This window comes from Phalacrocorax carbo, chromosome 3 (assembly GCF_963921805.1).
Source record: "Phalacrocorax carbo chromosome 3, bPhaCar2.1, whole genome shotgun sequence".
NCBI classification, from domain to species: Eukaryota; Metazoa; Chordata; class Aves; order Suliformes; family Phalacrocoracidae; genus Phalacrocorax; species Phalacrocorax carbo.
Window position 1 is genome coordinate 20,330,286 of NC_087515.1, and position 20,378 is coordinate 20,350,663.

General features: G+C 36.7%; 1 protein-coding gene across 4 annotated transcripts in view; it reads left to right on the plus strand.

Annotated features, from left to right (window-relative positions):
- Nucleotides 1-20,378, plus strand: part of SRBD1 (S1 RNA binding domain 1) — a 132,357-nt gene that overhangs the window by 9,851 nt on the left and 102,128 nt on the right. For all 4 annotated transcript variants that reach the window (XM_064446072.1, XM_064446076.1, XM_064446074.1 and 1 more), the window contains exons 7-13: nt 1,396-1,562; nt 2,278-2,395; nt 2,532-2,670; nt 6,098-6,194; nt 7,633-7,768; nt 13,400-13,503; nt 18,153-18,260. In XM_064446072.1, coding sequence (XP_064302142.1) covers nt 1,396-1,562; nt 2,278-2,395; nt 2,532-2,670; nt 6,098-6,194; nt 7,633-7,768; nt 13,400-13,503; nt 18,153-18,260 — 869 coding nt within the window. The remainder of the gene's footprint in view (nt 1-1,395; nt 1,563-2,277; nt 2,396-2,531; nt 2,671-6,097; nt 6,195-7,632; nt 7,769-13,399; nt 13,504-18,152; nt 18,261-20,378) is intronic.

A 20,378-nucleotide genomic window follows, 5' to 3' on the forward strand; every position in this document is an offset into this window, starting at 1 on the left:
GTCAGTTGGAGTGTTAGAGTCATTGTGCTGTTAAGCGGTCATTTAACTTCTGCTTAAATTGTCATAATACATGTATAAATATAAATGTTGGTTGGTAATTGTTAAAAGTTCAAACTTTAACATTTTTGAAATATCTGACTCAGGCAGTTCTTTAGTATAAAGCTAGCCTGTAACAGTTTGTACATTTTTTCTGTCTCAGCACATGGGGTTTTTTTTGTGGATATAGTCAACTGAAACTCCTATAGGAAGGGATACTGAAAGGGTTGGGATGTCCAAGTGCATATTTAAGAATTTAAGGTTTAGTGTGGGTCATTTCATTATAGAGACTCGTTTGGGAGTGACTGTCAATTTACAGTACCATCAAGGAGGAGATTGCATTCTTGGAATAACAGTGACATCAAGGGAGATATCATATTTGTTTTGGTAGGGTGTTGACTTTGAAGCTGTTCAGATGAAGATAGTTTTAGGATAGCCCCTGTTCTGGGAGGCTGGGTATGGTTATGGAAGGTTTTAATATGAACAATATGGGAATAGATGGGGTGCCTCCTATACATCATGCTTAGATGCTTAAGAAAGGTGTAAAATTTTGTCCTGAGTCTTATAAAATACTGCTGGAAACGCAGATGGGGAATTTGATCTTTATGTATTGCTGCTGTAAGAGCAGTGAATGTGATTGTGCAGGAGTTGCTATATTTTTAGGCTGCCGAACAACTTTTTAAAGGCTTTTAAATCAGCTGTCTATGGGAATAACTGTAGCAAAGCACAAACAGCAATAGTTAAAATGTTACTAAGCTGAGGTACTTATATAGTTTGTTCTCCATCTGTATTGATACACTACATCTTTAGAAAGCCCAATTTGTACAAAATCGTGTTTAACTTTGTGAGGATTGATTCATCTTGAAATGTTTAGTAATATCATGCTAGTTTCCGATTATTCGTGGAGTGGGATTTGGATCAGCTTTGGGTTTGTGGGTTTTCTTTCTTTTGTTTAACCATGAGGTATGTCAGTGTTGTTGTTTTGTTTTTTTTTAAAATAAATTCCAAGTGTTCTGAGTTGCCGTGTGCAGTTTGTTGTCTTTTTGTCTGTTTTTTCTTAATTGCTTGGTTTTCTTCTGTTCCCAAGAGGTACTCTTTCCTGCATTTTTCTTCTGTAGTTACAAGCTTCTGGAAACATTGGTTGTTGCATGTCTTTCTGAAGTACTAGGTATGGTGGCTGGATGCATGGGAAGCCTGGCATCCTGTCGTAGGCAGGACAGTAGTCTATGCTGGCCAGCATAATATTCTGGGCGTGATATTAGACTACTTTAACCAGCCTCTCAAAGTTCATCACCTTTCTTGAATGGTTTTTCTTGGGTTTTTTGGGTGTGTTTATTTTAATTTTTTTTCTTTTGACAGGCCTTGTCAGAAATAACAAATGTTGAACCGTGGGTATGTGCAAACTTAATTCGCCTCTTTCAAGAAGAAAACACAATTCCTTTTATTGCTCGGTATCGAAAAGAACTCATCAATAATCTGGAGGCCGATGCCTTGCGAGAAGTGCAGCAAACATTGGAAGAGCTACGGTAAGTAAGTTACTACCGGGAGGTGTCTGGTGGGGTGGTAAGTAACAGCCGGCTGCTGCTTCTGTGTGTCCCTGTTCTGGTACTTTGTACACATTGCAATTGTAAAGGAACTCCAAAGAAGAAAGTTGAAAACGGAGGTAATTACACTTGATGCCTGTTTGGTTTTTAATCTAAGTAACAAGAAATCTAGCATTACTGATTGCCAAAGAAAAATTAAGATCTTAATCTTTCTGCAGTTTTATTGGCTTACAGGAGTTGGAGATACCTAGTCCAAATAGATGTAAACTGTGCCCTTAGAAAGAGTCGCTGAGAAACTAAGTTTAAAATCTGGTACCCTGTACTTGATACTGCAGTACTATCTTGATATGAATACAGCTGTAAGTGCTCATCAACATTGATTTAACTTAGGGCCTTTTTATTCGGCTTCCAGGTCAGTAATCTTGCAAAAATGTATATAGCAGTAATGGCTCTCAGTATTGTTTGATGATTTTTCTTAAAGCTATCACAAAATATTTTGGTACAGTTTTGAACTAATTGGAAAAAGAAAGTAATAGAAACTCTCTTGGATTGTTGTACTTGTTTTGCTGAGGATTAACATGAGGCACAATCTTCAGAGGTTTGAGAGCTTCTGCAGTGTAATAAACAAGGTCACAATCAATAGCCTTTTTAATCCATCACGAAACATAACTGCTAATATCAAGCTCTTGCATTTTAGTACTGTTGCGAAGAAGACACATACCATGATACAGAAGTTGAAGAAAGAAGGGAAATTATCTGGATGCCTTTTAACTGCATTATTAAATTGCAGAACTTTGGAAGAATTAGACCATGTGGTCAGTACACTATTCTTTTTCAGATCATCCTTAGTTTAAATGTAATCCTGCGTAACTAAATAGTGCATAATACGAAGTACATAGCATGACTGAAATATTTCCTTGCCTTTTAATAACTTTTTCATTTATTTTAAAGTCTGCACCTTACAAAACTGGGAGTAAAGGCACCAAAGCCCAGAGGGCCAAGCAGCTGGGATTAGAATCTGCTGCACTCTCCCTTCTGCAGAATCCTGTGGAACTCAATCTCTTTTCTTACATTAGACCTAATACCAAGGGTAAGCACTCTGCTTCTATGAGCTGTAATGTCTTAAATGCCTGAAAATGTTTTAAAAGGGAAATTGTTTTAATTGTTCTGATGTTGCATTATGCAACAATTTTAAATGCCACAGTTCTTTTAGCAGCATGTGGTAGGTTCTTAAATGTAATGCCATGGCTCCCAAACCTTTCCTGTCCTTTTGTGCTGTAAATAGTGGTAATTCTGGTGTACCGGGAGGCAGAAGTCAGGACATGCTAGAGTATAATCGACATCTGTATTTACTGGTAAGAGAGAGGGAACTGCACTGCATGCTGGACACCTCTCCGTGGTTCTACTCTTCCTTGATTTGTTTCTGAAGGTTCAATGCTGATTGTATAAAGGAATTACACTCATAATTTTTACTGAAATAAATGTGTCGTGGTTTAACCCTAGCCAGCAACTAAGCCCCGCACAGCCTCTCTCTCATTCCTCCCCCCCTGCCAGTGGGATGGGGGAGAGAATCGGAAGAGTAAAAGTGAGAAAACTCATGGGTTGAGCTAAGAACAGTTTAATAATTAAAATAAAGTAAAATAGTATTATTATTATTATTAATAATAATAATGTACAAAGCAACTGATGCATGATGCAATTGCTCACCACCTGCTGACCGATGCCCAGCCCATTCCTGAGAAGCGATTGCTGCACCCTGGCCAAGTTCCCCCAGTTGATACATATGAGCGTGACAACATATGGTTTGGAATATCGCTCTGGCCAGCTTGGGTCTGCTGTCCTGGCTGTGCCCTGTCCCAGCTTCTTATGCACCTCCTCATTGGCAGAATATGGGAAGCTGAAAAGTCCCTGAGTAGTGTAAGCATTACTTAGCAACAACTAAAACATCAGTGTGTGATCAACATTATTTTCACACTAAATCCAAAACACAGCACTATACCAGCTACTACGTGGAAAATTAACTTTATCCAAGCCAAAGCCAGGACAAAATGTCACCCATCAAAGCATATCTTAATAAAAACTGGCTTTGGTGACTGGGAGCGAGTGGGTAAGAGTTTCTACTATTGTATGAGAGCAGGGGTTGGAGAAGATTAATCTCTGAAATTTGAGTTGGAACTTTAACAATATGATTGTCACATAGACTTCAGGATTGTGTTTCTTTGTGAATGCAGCTATGGGTGAATCTGTAGGGGGCAATCTCTGACAATAAAATGTGAAGATTTCTACAGCCTTCTGTAGGGTGTTGAAGTAGAGAAGTGCTTTTCTTCCCTGCCCAACATTTATTTTTCCATTTTTAATGTGAAAGTGCTGAACCTACTGGTGAGGCTGACTTCTACTCTTCCCACTTCTGTTGTTCCTTTATTTTATTTAAATACTGTTTATAAATTGATCCTAACTTTGCATTGAAAATCAGTTACCAAATTGTTTAGTTGCTGCATTTTAGCATATGTTATTATTTCATACAGCAGTATATTGTGACCATGCATCCAGCTACTCTGGCAGAGTCTAAAGAACCAAATGAAAATCTTCACAGTGAAAGTTCAAATAAATTATCTAGGGTGCATTCGAAGGGAGTGCTATTTGTTGCAGCATAAACACTTCAATTTTTGGAATCAGTACACCTATTTTCAGTTTTGTGTTAGGTTTATGTAATGGTTACTATTTGAAAGGCATATCAGAAACTACATACATATATGAACTGGGTCACTTTTATCAACTTGGGAGCCAGGTTGACAACCTATATACAGTTTGAGATCAGAGTGAACTTCTGTTAAAGGGATGAGCCCTTTGCTGTGCAGAAAAGTTTTCATCAAATCTTAATATACAGTTATTTTAAATGATCAGTGTTTTTAAACTCATACTAAAAATAAACTGAAATAAAAACAGCAGTTCATGTTTCAAAGCCAGATATTTGAAAGTTGTGGAAGTAGGGTCCCCAGAAAACATTGTTCTTACTTTTAGTTGTATGCATGGTCCAATATTTCTCTAATTCAACAAGCACGTGCTGCTTTTACAATGGACACAGTTAATGCCCATGCGAGTGGTGCTTGTTGAATGGGAATGTTTTGATTATTTCTTTAATCCTGATTGGTTTTGGTCTGTTCTATCTCATTAAAATTATCTGCTAGATTTAAAATAATATCGCCGTATACACTTCTGGTACTTGGGTCTCATAATAATTCATATTCAATATAATGCATGTATTATAATTCCCTTAGTTCTGTATTCTGATGTTACATTACTTTTACCATATGAAACACTAACTCATAGACGTAAAGAGCTGAATCTACAACTTCCGATCAGTTCAAGCATTTAATAACATTCTTGTTCTCACACTTTTATTTTTTCCTGGCAGGTAAGCTTAGCTTTCCCTTTTTTAAAAAAGGGCAAGATTAATGTTTTATAGTGTGTAGCTGCATAGCCTAGTTGGAAGCAGTGTTCCAGATTTAATAAAAATATTAGTTATTAGAGCTATGCAGTTGTTTTAAAATGACATTAATAAAGCGCTCTCAAGATATTGATAGTCCATCAGACAGCAGAAGAAAAAAAATAATGTGGATTGAAGGAAATAGTTCACCCTCTGCCAACTGGCAACTCTAGGATTCTTGCTTTTTGCTCTGAAGGATTCGTTGTTTCTAGAAACAGGGTTAGATATATTGATATTAAAATACAATATGCCAGTTTTATTTCATAACCTTCCAGTTCTCGTCCTCCGCCATGCGAAGGATAATGCTGTGCCACCTCTTCTGGTCTCTAGAAGTGAGGGGTGGTTCTGTGTGTTGGAAAGCTGAATGATTCTGTTTTCACCTCTCTAAAATACTTTGTCTATGGAGACATTTTATAACTTCACTGTTTGAACAGTGTTTTGTAGGACAGGATGAGGGTACCCTGACCTCAGAAGTGTCGCTGTGCAAACTCCTGCTACAAACTGGTATAAATATATAAGTATTTATAAATATAAAACTATTACACAGGGAAAGGACAGGATGGCCTGCAAAGATTTTAGGCAGTTTCTATATCAGTAGCAAAATGTGTACACTTGTCCTCATTTTAACTCGTTGTCCTCATTTTAACTCATTTTATTCCAGTCGCAAAAACTATATTTGAATATCCAATTTTATGGTTGTAAATAATTAACTTGCATTGTAAATGTCAAGATCTGTTAGCATGAAAGTCACAAAATTAATATTTTTCTTTCATTTTAATGTCATTTTGATTTATGATACTGTATTGGTCACTTTAGGCTGAAATTTAAAAATTATTTCAGATGTTTTGAAAAGCAAGCTTAGCTGAAGAAATTTTGATGAACTAGGATTCTTCATTGAAATCTCTGCAAATCAGTCAGATATCTTGCACCAATTTTTTCAGCTTGCATATATTTTATTAGTGCTTGTGCATCTGTGTAAAGTAACTTTTCATATTAGTTTTCTTAAAATTATTAACTTTTTTCTTCTAAGGACTTTCAACTATCCAGGAAGTGGAGGTTGGAGTACAGCATATTTTAGCTGATATCTTTGCTAAAGATAAAGATACGCTGGATTTTATCAGGAAACTGTAAGTTTGATTTTAATTTTTTTTTATTTTCTAAGTTTTCCTGGTTACATGCTAAGATTCAGTCTTAGTGTGCCACTATGTAATTCATTTTTTTAATGATATGAAACAGTGTTATGTGACTGCGTTAGGTCCATTCCTTCACTCATGCTGGAGATGTTCTTTAGCCGTTCTGCCCATCTGGCTGTCAGTGGAGGAGAAGTCTCCTGTGAATGTGGCATGACACTGACTCCCAAAGACCGTTCCATATAGAGCCTATCTCCCTTGCAGCTAGTGATCTGTAAGGGAAAGTTTTCTCTCCTTGCACTTCCTTCAAGCTATGACTTTCCAGAGTGTTATCTGCTATAATATTTATTGTTTGCTCTTTATTTATTATTGTTCCAACATTTACTGCTTAATACCAGTCAGTGTAATTAGCATGCAGTGATCGCTGATTTTGGCACTGGGAAACAATCAGGCGAGTGAATGTGACTGCTTTTAAAGCAGGAGTTACTGATCCTTTGACTGTTAGCTGACTTGTAAGCTTTCTTACATTACATAATGACTTCAAGGATATTTGTCGTGTCTGGGGTGTTGGAGTGGCAGAGTAATAGTTGCTTGTTCCCCCCCCCCCCCCCCCATGCTGTGTACCATCTGGGACAGAACAGGGTTATCAAAGAACAGATACCTTATTAGGAGCATGCAGTGTTGGTTTGACTCTGCTCAGTTCTGTTTAGTTGACTCTTGTTTGCTGTTTATGGTTGAGTGCTCTGCTCTAGCCTTTTGATGAAGTTGGCCAGTAATGTGATAATTTCAATGACAGGGTCGTTTTGTAAAGGATGTGCTGTCATTACCAGACTATCACTTCCGTTCTTTTGACCACTAGAAGCTCCTTAATTGGATCCACAGCGCTCTACAGATACATCCTGTGGATCTGAAGGGTTGTATGTATAATAATCATGAGGAGAGTTCAGGAAGCTATCTGTTTGGGATCCCCGTTACTCCTAAAAATAATGAAAGGTTTTATGGGTGTTAAGTGCTCAAAGCAAGACATTAATTCTGAGGCTGGGTAGATTCAAGAGACATGTTGCATTTCTATAAAATAGGTAACTGCTCTAATTTTTTTGGAACTTCCCAATATTTGTTTGAGTGAAGTTGAACCAGTAACTGACCAAACTGAAGTGCAGATGGTGACTTTTGAGTATCCATTCCCTTCAGGAGAAGGGCTGTGTTCAGCTTTTTCTGGGATCTGCTTGAATTTCTTTTCTTGATATGTTCCAGTCAGTATGTGTTATGTCAGTCTCGGCAGTAAGATACGTAATGCAATTCTGCAGGTAACTGAAGTCAAAGTAACTTGAAATTGGGCAGACTCCACAATGCATTTTTACTTAATATAAGCACTAATGACTTGTTATAAGCTTCATGCTAAGATGCCTTATTAACATTGGTTTCTTTTATTCAGATGTCAGCAAAGGTACATTTGTATCCAGTCAGCCTTGGCAAAAGTGTCGTCCAAAGGTGGAAATGAAAAAGATATCGATAAATTCCAACTCTACCATGAGTTTTCTTGTAATATAAAGAACATTCAGCACCATCAGGTACACCTACAAATTTGTACTTTTTCCTTAGAATTTTCACTATAGCAAAGGTGGCTTTGCTTTTTAATTTTGTGGCTTTGCTTTTTAATTTTATTGCTTAAAACTGATTCTAAAGATACTTGATTTTGCTTTTCAGTTATCAAAGGTAAGAGACCTTCAAATTCATGAAATGTAGGACTAAGCTCTTAATCTCTGTCTTAAGAAACTGAGCAGAAAACTTCTTATTTAGTATGTCAATTGTTTAATTCTTATTAAACAAATATTCATAATCAGAGACTTCAATACTGGTGTAACTTATTTTCAGCGTGTCTCATGCCCACCCTCCTTTCCCCCAGCGACAAATGCATGACAAGTGTTTATCAGGAGGGGGATAAAGGCTTAAGCGATAATTTATGGTCTCGAAGGGTGAGACTGGGGCATTGCGTAGTAGAGGAAGCTGCTTGGTTGGCGTGTAAGAATCTGAAGCAAACTTGGAGAAACTTATTCTTTGTTTCTTTTGGATGTTTGCTGAAGCACTGAGTCAGAGTGCTCTGAGCCATTGGATGCTAAACCTGTCAGGTGAAACTGGAGAGAGGTATCAGGGAAGGGTCCAGAAAATCGAAATTGAAGGTGACCTACAAAAGTAGCTCTTGTCAGCAGCAACTTCATGTAAAAGTTGAACAATCAAAACAGGCTCAGGGGAACGTACCATGCACCACCACAAAAATGGGTTTGTTTTGCAAGTCATCAGTATTCCCTTCTGTGAAGCGTCTTTGGTTATCCGAAGCACCAAGCCTAGACCTATATGACTAGAAAAAGAATTGAGGGACAAAGCAAACTTACTAGGTGATGTGAAGCTGACGACTTGATAGCTAGGCTGCCCCTGTTACTGAAGGTCAAAGGCGGAAGTGTGATGCATGAATGCAACTGTCAGGACCTTTGCCCTGATTCATTACTAACCACCAAGTGAATTGTCTTTGGTCATAATTTCCTAGCTTAAAAAAACCCAACCAACCCCAAAACCCAAACAACCCAAACAAAAACAAAAAAAGCACACAGAAAAGACCCTTTAGCTGCTTCCAGCCGGAAATGACCTTTTCGTTTAGAAGGCTGTCTTATTCTACAGCAGAATTCTTTTACTTTTATATCTATGATATGTTCTTATTTTCTCTCTGCTTGCTATTTTAAAAGTGTGAGGTTTTGAATTAATAAAGTATTCTCTTGCATGTCTTGAAAATAATTTATTACAAAAAATATTTCACAGCATGTATGGGCTAATTTTAACACCACCCCCCCCCCCCATATGGATGGTGTTAGGTGAAAGACTGTATTACTACATGTGATTTTAATAGACAGGTCGTCTGTAGATATTTGAAGAGGTACCTGTAGTTGTTGTCTTTGTGATAAGTATGAATGTTTATTGTATTTATATCAGTAACTATTTGGTGAAAATGTGCTTCTAGACAGTCTGGAAAAGTCCCTAGAGCAAGCTAAGACTACTGTGGTGACATATCACAAAGATTTGTAGATTCATCAGGAGATTGTTGTGCTGTATGGGTTTTTTGTTTGGGTGCTTTACTGTTGAATTAATACTTTGGCTGTCAAAGACTGTTTAATTTTTCCTGCATTGAGAGTGGTGAATACTGAGATATGCAACATGTATTGGGTGTACAAGTGTTTCCTGGTATGATTTACTTGTCCGAGGCATCCTTTTTTCCCGTTTTACATAGTGAAAATAGTTGCTTAGGTAGAGCCAGGGCTAGGAATGAGATTTCCCAAACCTGTTCAGCCGTCTACCATGTGACCGTACTGTTCCTTATCTAGGGTGCGTCCTTAGTTTGTCTGTTTGGTAAGATTAAGTCAGTCTGTTTTGGTTTATTCCTCCTTGTGTCTGTCACTAGCCTTAAGGCCTCTTTTTTTTCCCATTCTGGCTTTCCAGTGAAGTAATAGCCATTGGTCTTACGGCTGGTAGTCCTGTGGTCACGGGATGTTTTTGCACTCTTATGTGTTGTTTTTCATCTTATATTACTGCTGTTGACTGTTCTGACAAATTTAATTTTTGTCTATTATGAATCTTAAAAGTCTGAGCTGTTTGTGCATCACTGAGATTTCAGAGCCCGAGGTATATCAGGGCTCTTTTGTACTAGTCAAGAGAAAAATGCATTTTATGATCATCTCTGACATGTGGTTTGCAGAGTTCCCTGGTTTGTAAAAGTAATGTAACATCTTGTTTCTGTTGATTTTTTGTTAGTTATCCATTTCCCTTCTTTGTCTTCCTTTTGTGTTTTGATGATGAAATAAGGAAAGAAAAAGTGCTTTCTTTATCTGGCATTTCTTACTTAAGTGTAAACCCTGGATTTGTACTTTTGAAAGTCTTTCTCTTAACCTTCCATTTCTTTATTACCTGAACTTACTATCCTGCTGATGGAAGTTACCATTTTTTTTTCTCCCTTTTATTTTCTTGGGTTATAACCATCCCTTTTAATACCTAAAATTCTTTAGTTTTGTCTTCACCAAAGATTTTGAAGAAATACTACTTTTCTGCATTCAAAAAGCTGGTTAAAAATGTGTTCTTGAATGTTCTTTGGGAGAGTTGTAGATGTCTTCAAGTGAAGAAATTCTCTCGTTTGGTTCAGGATTTTTAAAATAAGTGTATACCTAAAAAAAGATGTAGGGAAGCCTGAAACTCAGAGGTATTTATAAAATTTACTGATCCCCAGGACTGCAGGTTAAATAGCTGTGTTTGAAGAACACCTGCAAAATTCACTCTTTTGACGACCTTCTCTACTGCTTTCGTGACTGTGCACAGACAAGTGTTCTCAATGCGTTTAGCTAGAGGCAAAAGTAGAAGTTGGCTTTAAATCACCTCTTATCAGAGTTGCAAATAAAGGATTCCATAAAATACTGTGCTGAAGCTAGTCATCACCTGAGTATGGAAGTGCTAAGTAATCTTCAAGGTCTGTGTACAACCCTAACTCTGCTCTGGCTTACGTGTAAGTAAAAGGAATGGACAGTAGACTAGCATGTTACTTACACAAGAATAAGCTGTGTCTTTATGACCAAAGCATTTGTAGCCATGAGCATGCCTTGCAGCATATATTACAATGAGGTAAACTGGTGCGTGGTAAGCCGCAGCTTAGTTGTGCGGTTCTGCAGCTGTTGTACATGCTGTAGTTCTGGGTTACTTTCCGTGCCATTGTCATTTTGGGTGTTGAGGCATGCTATGAAATAATGAGCACTGGTGTGGACTGGGGTTGGTTGACTGAAAGTTAGTACTGAACCTGAAAGGAGGAAAAAAAAAACAACCTTATTTGTTTAAAAAAACCTGTCTGCAGATTTTGACATGATCAAATACACCTATGGGTGTTTCCAGCTGGAACAGTTTGCTGTTGGGAGGTTTCTTCTGGCAGCAAGGAGAACCTGACTGAACTCTTAGGATGTAATTGGGTAGCTACACCAACAAGGTCATAACTAAGGAAAATAAAATCTTTCAAGAGTTTATTTGAATTTTTGGCTAATTGTAAACAATTCAGTGTTTGTGTATGCCTTTGGGTTGCTTTCCTCTATTTGGAGATGACTGAATTAGTGGGAGGAAAAGAATTAATGAATAAAGTGTAATATTTGAGGCAAGTGCTCTATTTTCAATCTCGTACTTAAAAAGGAATTGGAAGTTAAGGTCCTTGGCAAAATATACAGAACTTATTCAGTTAGTCTGAGTAAATCTGGAACATAGAGGAGAGCTGTGCATTGTGAAGGATGTTGTGTGTTTCTGATGAACAGGATAAGGTTTGATAAATCTTTTGACTAGATCAAATTATTGTTCTTGCTTTCTCTTAATATGTGTTGTTTTTATTAACCATTCCCCTGATCTGTTCCAGTCTTGCATGAAAAGTCTTTCTCCAGAGCTATTGTGTCTAGAATAGCTGTATTTGAACCTGTTACTTAAAAAAAAAACAAACCACAAAACCAAAACAAACAAACCCACCTTTATGATCTTATGGGGAGAAATTCAGTAATTACTTTCTCAGTTGAGCATTTTCTGGATGATAATTATTCTCTGAATGCATGTCATTTAGAACAGAATAGGCATATTATTTAAGAATAAAAATGTAAAAAACACTGGTGACTGCAACACGGCTGGTTTAAGTTCAGGTGACTGACACATTCTGTGGACAGAGTGCCAGGAAACAAGATGTGATGCAAATACTGACCCTGCTAACAGCTTGCTGAATTATAATTCTATCAGATGCATTCTCTGTCATGAGCATCATTTTGATTTCATTTTAGCTTGACATTTAACTCATTCTCTTTTTTAAAAAAATAAAATCAGAATAAACATGAAAGCATTTGATTTGTTAAATTATGTCTTTCTAATCTCTACATGAAAACATTTGCTTTGGCAGTCAAGGTACCAGATGCTATAATATTTCACATACAATCTTTATTATTAGCTTTGTTGTTCAATGATATGTCAGGCCTGGTATGTCACAGGAGCAGTAAGGCTGAGGAATATAAATTGGTACTATGTCCTGGAGTCATTTTAAACCATTGTATTTAACATATGTGACATGTCTGAGTTAGCTAGTGATTGAATTAAAGTTTATGATTGACACAGAATGCTCTGTTGTGACAGTGCTCAGGGCCTGCTACATACAGCAACATGTGTAGTCATACAGGAATGTCAACTTCTGGCAGATTTTTTTTAAATTTTTTTGCACTTCAAAGTATTTTTGAAGGGAAAATGAAATCTAAAACCATGTGGTTTTTATTTGTAGCTGCTTCTAACTGTTGTTCTATTTCTAAAATCTCTTGGCCTGTGAGTTTTCTTAATAAATACTATAAGGATTGCTTCAGGTGAACACTGATCATCTCCATGGAGAGGTTAGGCTAGTAGATACCGAGCAGTAGCCTCCAGGATCCACCACTCGTATTGTGATCCTGGGTTTAAACGTAGAGCACAGAATTCCATTTAAAATAAAACTCTGTGAAGATAGCACGTGTGCAACCAGATTTAGCTTTAGATCATGAATATGAAGTTGTGTACACAAGACTGCCAGAAATATGTGCATAAGTTTTCAGGCTGGAGTATTAATATTAACGTAAAGAGTGTATCTACAATATTTTCACCTATTTATGAACTGAGTGTGAATAACCCAAATTTATCCTCTTTCAAATTAGGCTGATTACCTTTGTGTCACAAGTTCTGATTCATAATTAATTTTAAATTTGGATTGACCTTAGAAAGAAAAATGAAGCCTGAAGCTTAGGTCAAACTTTTTCCCTTTCTGATCTCCAGTTCAGATTGGAATCACTTTTCAATTCATTTCCTGAGTTTTAATTAGGGTTATTAAACAAGATTATTCAACCAGCTAAATTAATGCTGACTTGTATTATAAGTGTGTTTAAGATAAGCTGGATTTTGAGATTGCAGACTCCAGGAAAAATGTATGATTTGTTATGCCACAGCACAATTTAATCTGTGTTTAAATTGTGGATTTTATCTGTATGTTCTAGTACTTTGTGAACTGACTTACTGTACCACCATCATGATTTGCTACAGAATGTCAAGCAAGCGCATACACAAATGTTGATAAGTTTCTCTTTTGGATATTTTGTGTGTCATCTGTCTCTGTCATTTATGTTTGCACTCAGATTCTGGCCATTAACCGAGGGGAAAATCTGAAGATCCTGACAGTGAAGGTCAACATTCCTGACGGGGTGAAGAATGAATTCTGTTGGTGGTGTGTCAATGAAAGGTCTGCATAGATACATATTCTTACAGAAGTCTTTTTTTTTTTTTTTATAGACAGCTGCATACTGAAATGTACCTCACATGTCTCCTTACATTAAGAGAACAGTTTAAATGAATACTTATGAGATTAAATGAAATTAGCAAGTGGATAATTCTTATTCTGTATTTCTAACTGGTGTAGCATTATGCTGAAAAGCTCATGCCTTTGGCTGTATTTGGGGAGTTCTGGCACCATTCTTCCAGCGACTGAATTTTTAAAAATTTTGGGTGATTTTCTTATTTCTTACTGATTTGCTCTTTACAATTTTTTTTTAAGCCTGTAGTGAGAAAATTGTTACACAACTTTGAGGTGTTTTTTTTGCAAAAGTTTAGGTTAAATATATGTCGGTTTGTGCAATATCTGTTGGTCTTTTTCCTGGAAACTGCACTTTGATGTCCTCTGTTGGAGAATATTGTGATCCAAACTGTGCATCTTCCTTGCATGTATAAAAGACAGGTTTCTTTTTCTCAGTAGTTTGAGATATTGGGCATGGTTCTGAGGATGTCTTAGAAAATCCTACCTTTGCATCCTAAAATTGAATAACCACAAGGAGGAACAAAGATAGGAAAAGATGCACTTTTTTAATGTATAAGATTGTATACAATCAGCATGTATTTTTCTTCCATACCGAGTACAAGAAAATGGTCCTTCTAAATTAATTTAACAATTAATTAAACAGAAATTTTAGTTCTATCCCACACAGAAGCCTGTGAAAGAGTTAAAATACTGTTTGGCCAGATAACACAGTATGATCTAGGACTAATAGTAAGTAACTTTTTCTTTTTCCGGAAAGTATCAGGATTCATAGACACACCTAGGTTTCATTCCAATTTTAATACCTGTAACGGAATTTCTGTCCTTCCCCCAAGATGTATATTCTGTAGGTGGAACACATTTGTCAGTCTTGCTTTTAGTGCGACTATGACAGAATTTGGAAGCACTGTGAGGGACACATAATGGAACAGCTTGTCACTGCTACACAAATGAAAGTGGGATGTAAATTGAGATATTTTTGGTTGATTACACTTTCGTGAGTCATCCCGAGATAAAAAGAATGTTGACCTTGGAAACGGAACTACATATTAATACTTAGCATTCATGAGGCTATATATGCTTATGGCTTTTTACTATTTAAGAACAATTTCTCCACCATCAGAAAACTTCAGAAGGACTTACTTTAGTAGATCTTGGTGCATTAACATCTAGAACAGATTCTGCTCTTCCTCATTAGTTTCACAACTGTGTTATCAAATTGAAAAATACTAATTGTGTATCGTACCCTGCAAGCTCGGACATGACTGTCCAAGGGTGGGAGTTGCATTATTTTCATTGCATTGATTTACTGGTGAGAGCAGAAGGTTAAGAACTTTTGTTTGAGGCAAGGATTTCAAAACTTTGCAAAGATATTAACTGATTCACTGAAGGTCACATACAAAATTAGTAGCAGAACCAGAAATGCCACCTTGCTACAGAGTTTGGCTGGCCTTTATGTGTTCTTTTGAGGCAAATTTTTTAGCATTAAATGCCGCTGCAATAGGAAGTGGGTTTGGAATACTGGAGTTCATTATTGCATTGTGCTCCACGTAGATGCTGTTTAAGATGACTATTTTCTTTGCAAGTTCAGAATATTTATTAGCCTGTAGAAGCATCTATAGTTCCTTGAAATTCAGGTTTGTGCTGAAAACTCAGGAATATCCTTATGCATAGCCCTATGGATTGTATTTTTCCCCAGAAGATGGCATCTCTGTGGTTTGACACAGGTGAACCTAGCTCCATTAACACTAGAATTGCACTGGTTCCAAAGACTTAGCTGTCAAGTGGAACACAGAAAAAGGATCAATGAGAAACAGCCGGATAGGGGTTGCTTAGCTAGCTTCGAGTGTAAAGACAACACGGAGTTGTTCCTTGGGAAGGGTGAGATTCTGTTTCAAAGTGGAATTGCAGCCTTGAAAAATGAAGTTGAATGTTTGACAATCTTTTTTTCAGTTTCCAGACAAAATTCTCAGATCCTGTGTAAAGTCCATGGCGCGGGCCTGAAAGGCATGCTTTGTCTGTGGCTACCACCTTGGTACCAGTTCCATATAATGTTTTGGAGGAAAAGCAAGCTCTGATTTTTGTGCTTCAGGTCTAAAGGCCTAACAGTGTTCTTCCTGGAACAGTCATTAATTAATACAAGTGGTTCTTAACACGGGCTGTGTTAATTCTGTTGATGTATGGTTTCACCCTCTGAGGTTTATCAGTAGTCTAAGCCGTTTATGCTTATCGTGGTCCCTGTTGTGAGCACACGCACGTGGAGAGCTGATGAGCAGAGTAAGATGATATTATTTATGTGCAGCTTTTCTAAATAAAGCTTCAATTAAAGGGCTTCCAAAGTCAGCTTTTGATTAAATAATCAAGAAAAATCTGTTCTTAGAGGTAAGCCTAACTAGGCTGCGATGATCTTTAAAAATATACACACATGCTTTTGCTTTGTTTTTCACAGTAAAGTGGATTTTTGTCTTTCCTTATGAAGTCTTGGAATGATTAAAATGCAGTATTTGCTATGTTTGAACTTACTGTTTGGATATTTTTGCATTTATAGCAATTTCTAATTGAATCTTGCCTTATTAATTTTTGCTTATATATAGGCAGATGATAAAAATATCTGCTGTGATAACCTATTTACAGAGAAAAGGTTTGCTAACTAGCTTTAATAGATGGAAGAGAGGGGCAAACAGTGCCAAGTTTCCAAATTCATTCTTATTTGTGCTGAGGGTACTTTTTGGGGGAGTGTAGTTATACTTGCCACCTGTAAAAACTTCATTTTTATAGAATTAGATAGCAATAAGAGGTTTTAAAGACTTTGCCAGTTCTATATAGGTATGGAAAGAGTCTCTAGTTACAAATAAGTATAATAGAACTATTTGCAAAAACTGTTAGTGAAGCGATGAGGTCATGTGGCTAAGTACTCACAACTCTGGATGTTGTAAAACTAAATGGTAAGCTTAATTCTGCTCCCATGTCTGTCAGTGTTAATGCAGTGTTGACTCGATCACACATTTCTCAGCTATTATATGCACAGACACTTAGAAAAGCTGTTTCAGGAAATTGTAGATCCCCTTAAACAACTGAAAAGCTGTCTGGCTAGAAGCAATTTAGGATTCTCAGTATTTCTGAGTGAGTGCAAATAAACAAAGTCAAAAGTAAAATTCAGTCTTATTTTTGCCTGGGCCTGCACCTAGACACAGTATCAAATGGCCATAAATCTGTCATGTTGTTTCAAAAAACAAACAAACAAACAAAACAACGAAACAAACCAACAACAAAACCCAAAACCAACCCAAAACAACCCAACAACAGCAAAAAAAAAAAAAAAAACCAACCAAAAAAACCCCCTCAACCAATCAAAGAAAAAAACCTTACAAAACTTAACCAGACGCACTAAGAAATATGTACGTATCTCACTTTGCAGATAGGGACCCAGGCATGTAAAAAAATACACTAAATGAAAAAAATCTCTGAATGCGATCTGTATTTTAAAAAGAAATAACAAACAGGTGGTCTGTCATAGGAAATGCACATAGTCTTTATTTCTGTTTGAGTGTAATATATCTGGCTGCATCTCCTCAGTATTCTTCCCTTCTCATTGGGTGGACAATCTCAGTGAGTCAGTTGTGCTTTTTCAAGGACTTTTTTTTCTTCCCCCGGCCAGTAACATTGCCCAAAACAAAATGACCAATGGAATTAATATCTGGGATCTATGTCCTGGTGGAAAGCTTTGAAACTGAGATGTAATTTTAAGACAAAATTTGAAGTAATTACCATTGCGGCTATGATCACTGTGCATGGTCTCCTTGGGAATGCTCCAAAGAATTTGGCTTAAAAAGTGTTGAGAAATAGTCTTTTTTTGTTTGGTGTTGTTTATTTTGTTTTCCCTTTTGCTAGAATATTATTTACACTTGAAATATATCAGCAACAAGTAAAAGAGAAAGATAATTTGCAAACTGGTTGTTGTTTGCTCCTCTTTCTTCTTCCTCCCGCACCCACCCCCAGCCCCAGGAGTGCTGCAAAATTGATAGATTTCATTGGGTTTGAATAGAGATACTCAATGTAATCCAAATGAAATTTGAATTGACTTTCATTAATTGGTATTAGTTTAGCTCTTGAATTTCTGTCTGGACACAGTTGCCTTACAGCAGTAGCTCTGCAGTGACACTCACAGATCATGTTTAGTAATTTTTTTTTATGTATCAAGGAATAACAAATAATGCAACCCTAATGGTAATATGGAACCAAATTCTTCATTCAGTTGTGCTAAGCTTTGACTTCTCCAAGTGAAGAGTAACATTTTTTTATATTTTCTTTAAAGCATAAAATATGATTACATTCTAATACCTAATAAAAAAAGGGAAAAGATAGGCCTTGTCCCTTGTCTCATAGCAGAACCATAAGCACCTTCTCATTTTATTCATATTTGAAGCTATGATTTCAATGCCTAATTATTCTAGTAATTCTGCAGTTTATAGGACATCACACTCAATGTAGAAATCCTTGTTTGAAAATTCCATCATCTGAGTTTTTGCACATGTTCTTAAAATATTTTTTGGTATTTTTCTTTTTCTAATCTTTTGCAGATGGAGACCAAAACAATTTTTAAAACCAGAATTAATGAGAATACTACGGAATTCAGTAGAGGATGCATATAAACGTCTTATATATCCTCTCCTCTGCAGAGAATTCAGGTAAGCCCAGAATGAATGTCTATTTTCATACTACCAATTTCTTAAAAATTCCCTCTTCACCTTTTATTAGAATATCTTGTATCAATTTGAAAATATCAGCTTGTTTTTAATGCTCTGTGCCTACAGAAAAAACAAACTATGTAGTCTTGGTTCTGTAGATTTATTTTGTGACCCTATCCAATTTAGGCTACAGTAGAGAAATTATATTTCTGTGAAGATGTTGTACATGTTTACATATTTGCTTCTTGTACATCTGTCTAATAAAGTACAGTTTAGATTTACATTACCATAATTGTTGCATTTTTATCTCTGTATTAGCATAAACCATTATGTCACTGAATTTTCCCAGCATCTCTTCATGTCACAGCAATAGTACTGTCAGTGACATTTTTCTGATTCCCTCTCTTTTACCTGTCTGAAAGAAGCCAGCAAAGTAATTGTTGTGGTTGGAAGCGTCCTTCATGCTTGTCATCTGCACTTTGTGGTGAATGAATTAGTCATAGTGTCAGTCTGACGGCATTTTGTGGCTGTTGTGATGACTCTAGAGAAGTCAGTAAACACATTTCTGGTGATACTGTAGTAATGATGTCATAAGGTCTGTAATGTTCTAAATGTAAAGGAAATTTAAAACTTAGTATCAAAGTAACATTCATTAAATAGGGTATTTTCATAATGTAGTATAGGAGTTTACCACATAATAGAAATTATTTAATATGTCAAAAAGTCTACACTCTAAAAGAGTTATCTTCTAATGGCTAACAGTACCGATGGTGTGATTCTTCTCTTGAATACAAGACAAGCTCCCCAAAGCATAACATGTTTGATTCTGGCAAGGCTTTCTGATGTGTGACCTAAATTTCAATACCTGTTTTGAGGTAGTTCAAATGGAGTTTATCGAGGAGGCCCTGCTTCTTGAACCAGAACTGTTGAAATGACTTGTATCGAAATGGCATGTGTTGGTTATTCTGTACCTAAAATCAGCAATCATGTTCTGAAATGTAGCTCTTCTGTACCTGCCTGGCTGTGCTTTTATGTTTCTGTTCAAATTTGAGTTGTTTTCCTGGTCCTGGCACTTCTTTTCATGACCATTATTGGCTGGATGTTCTATGTTCTTCCCCTCTGAAAAGAACTGTCGGCTGAAGTTTTGAACAGCAGATACTCCTAATGGCTTTTGGGTTTCTTCACTACTGTATGTTGTGCTTACTCATTGCTTTGCAAGCAAGATTGCTTCAGCTCATTTGATTAGTGAGCCTGTTTTTTGCTTCTGTGGATTTCAGAATTTTTGAAAGTGTTGAGTTCACTTGTTTGTTTTGTGACCACAGAACATGTAGCTACTTTATGGGAGGCACTGTGTCTATTGTTTGGCCAAAATGATGAACATCTCATGATGGTGAGTCTAGCTGTTGGCTTCTGTAACGTGAGTGGGAAAGTAGTTGTCATTCTTAGCCTTCTCTACAATCAAACTCTTCTAAAATAAAGAAGAAGGACTTACATTTAGTGGTGTTTGGTTTTATTATAAATAAGCAAACTGACATAAGGGTTTTTCAAGGCTCTTTTATTGTGGTTTTGCATCATTCCTACCACAGGACTGTTGCGGCCTCTGTGTGGTGTATAACACTATGAGGGCTGCTGCAGCAGTAGGTTGCTGAAGGTTTTCTGTTCTCTTTATTAATAACAAAAAAAAAAAAAAAGACCACAAAATCCACAAAAAAACCACTCTAAAGCTTCCTTCCCTACTACTTTCTAGGTGTAGTTCACAAGTCATAAATGCAAAAAAATACAAAGCTTGCTGCGTGTTCCTGCGTGGATGTCTGCTTATGCTTTACTCTCTGTGATAGTTTTGCATGGTTGGTGGTGTCTGGTTAGGAAAAGCTGAAACATCTCCTATAGAGAGGAATGCAAAGCACCTGCCAGTAGTATTCCTGGTCCACGACCACTTAACGCTTATCCTTCTTTTATTCTCTTTCCGCCCACACCAGAAGCTGATTTTTAGGACTCTTGCAAAGGGCTGCTAAAGCATTCAATACCTCCTTTTAGCATTAATATTTCCAACCCACCCCCCACTGTTCTTTTTTTTCTTTTCTTTTTATGATCATTAAATGTTGGAACAGAAAGTTT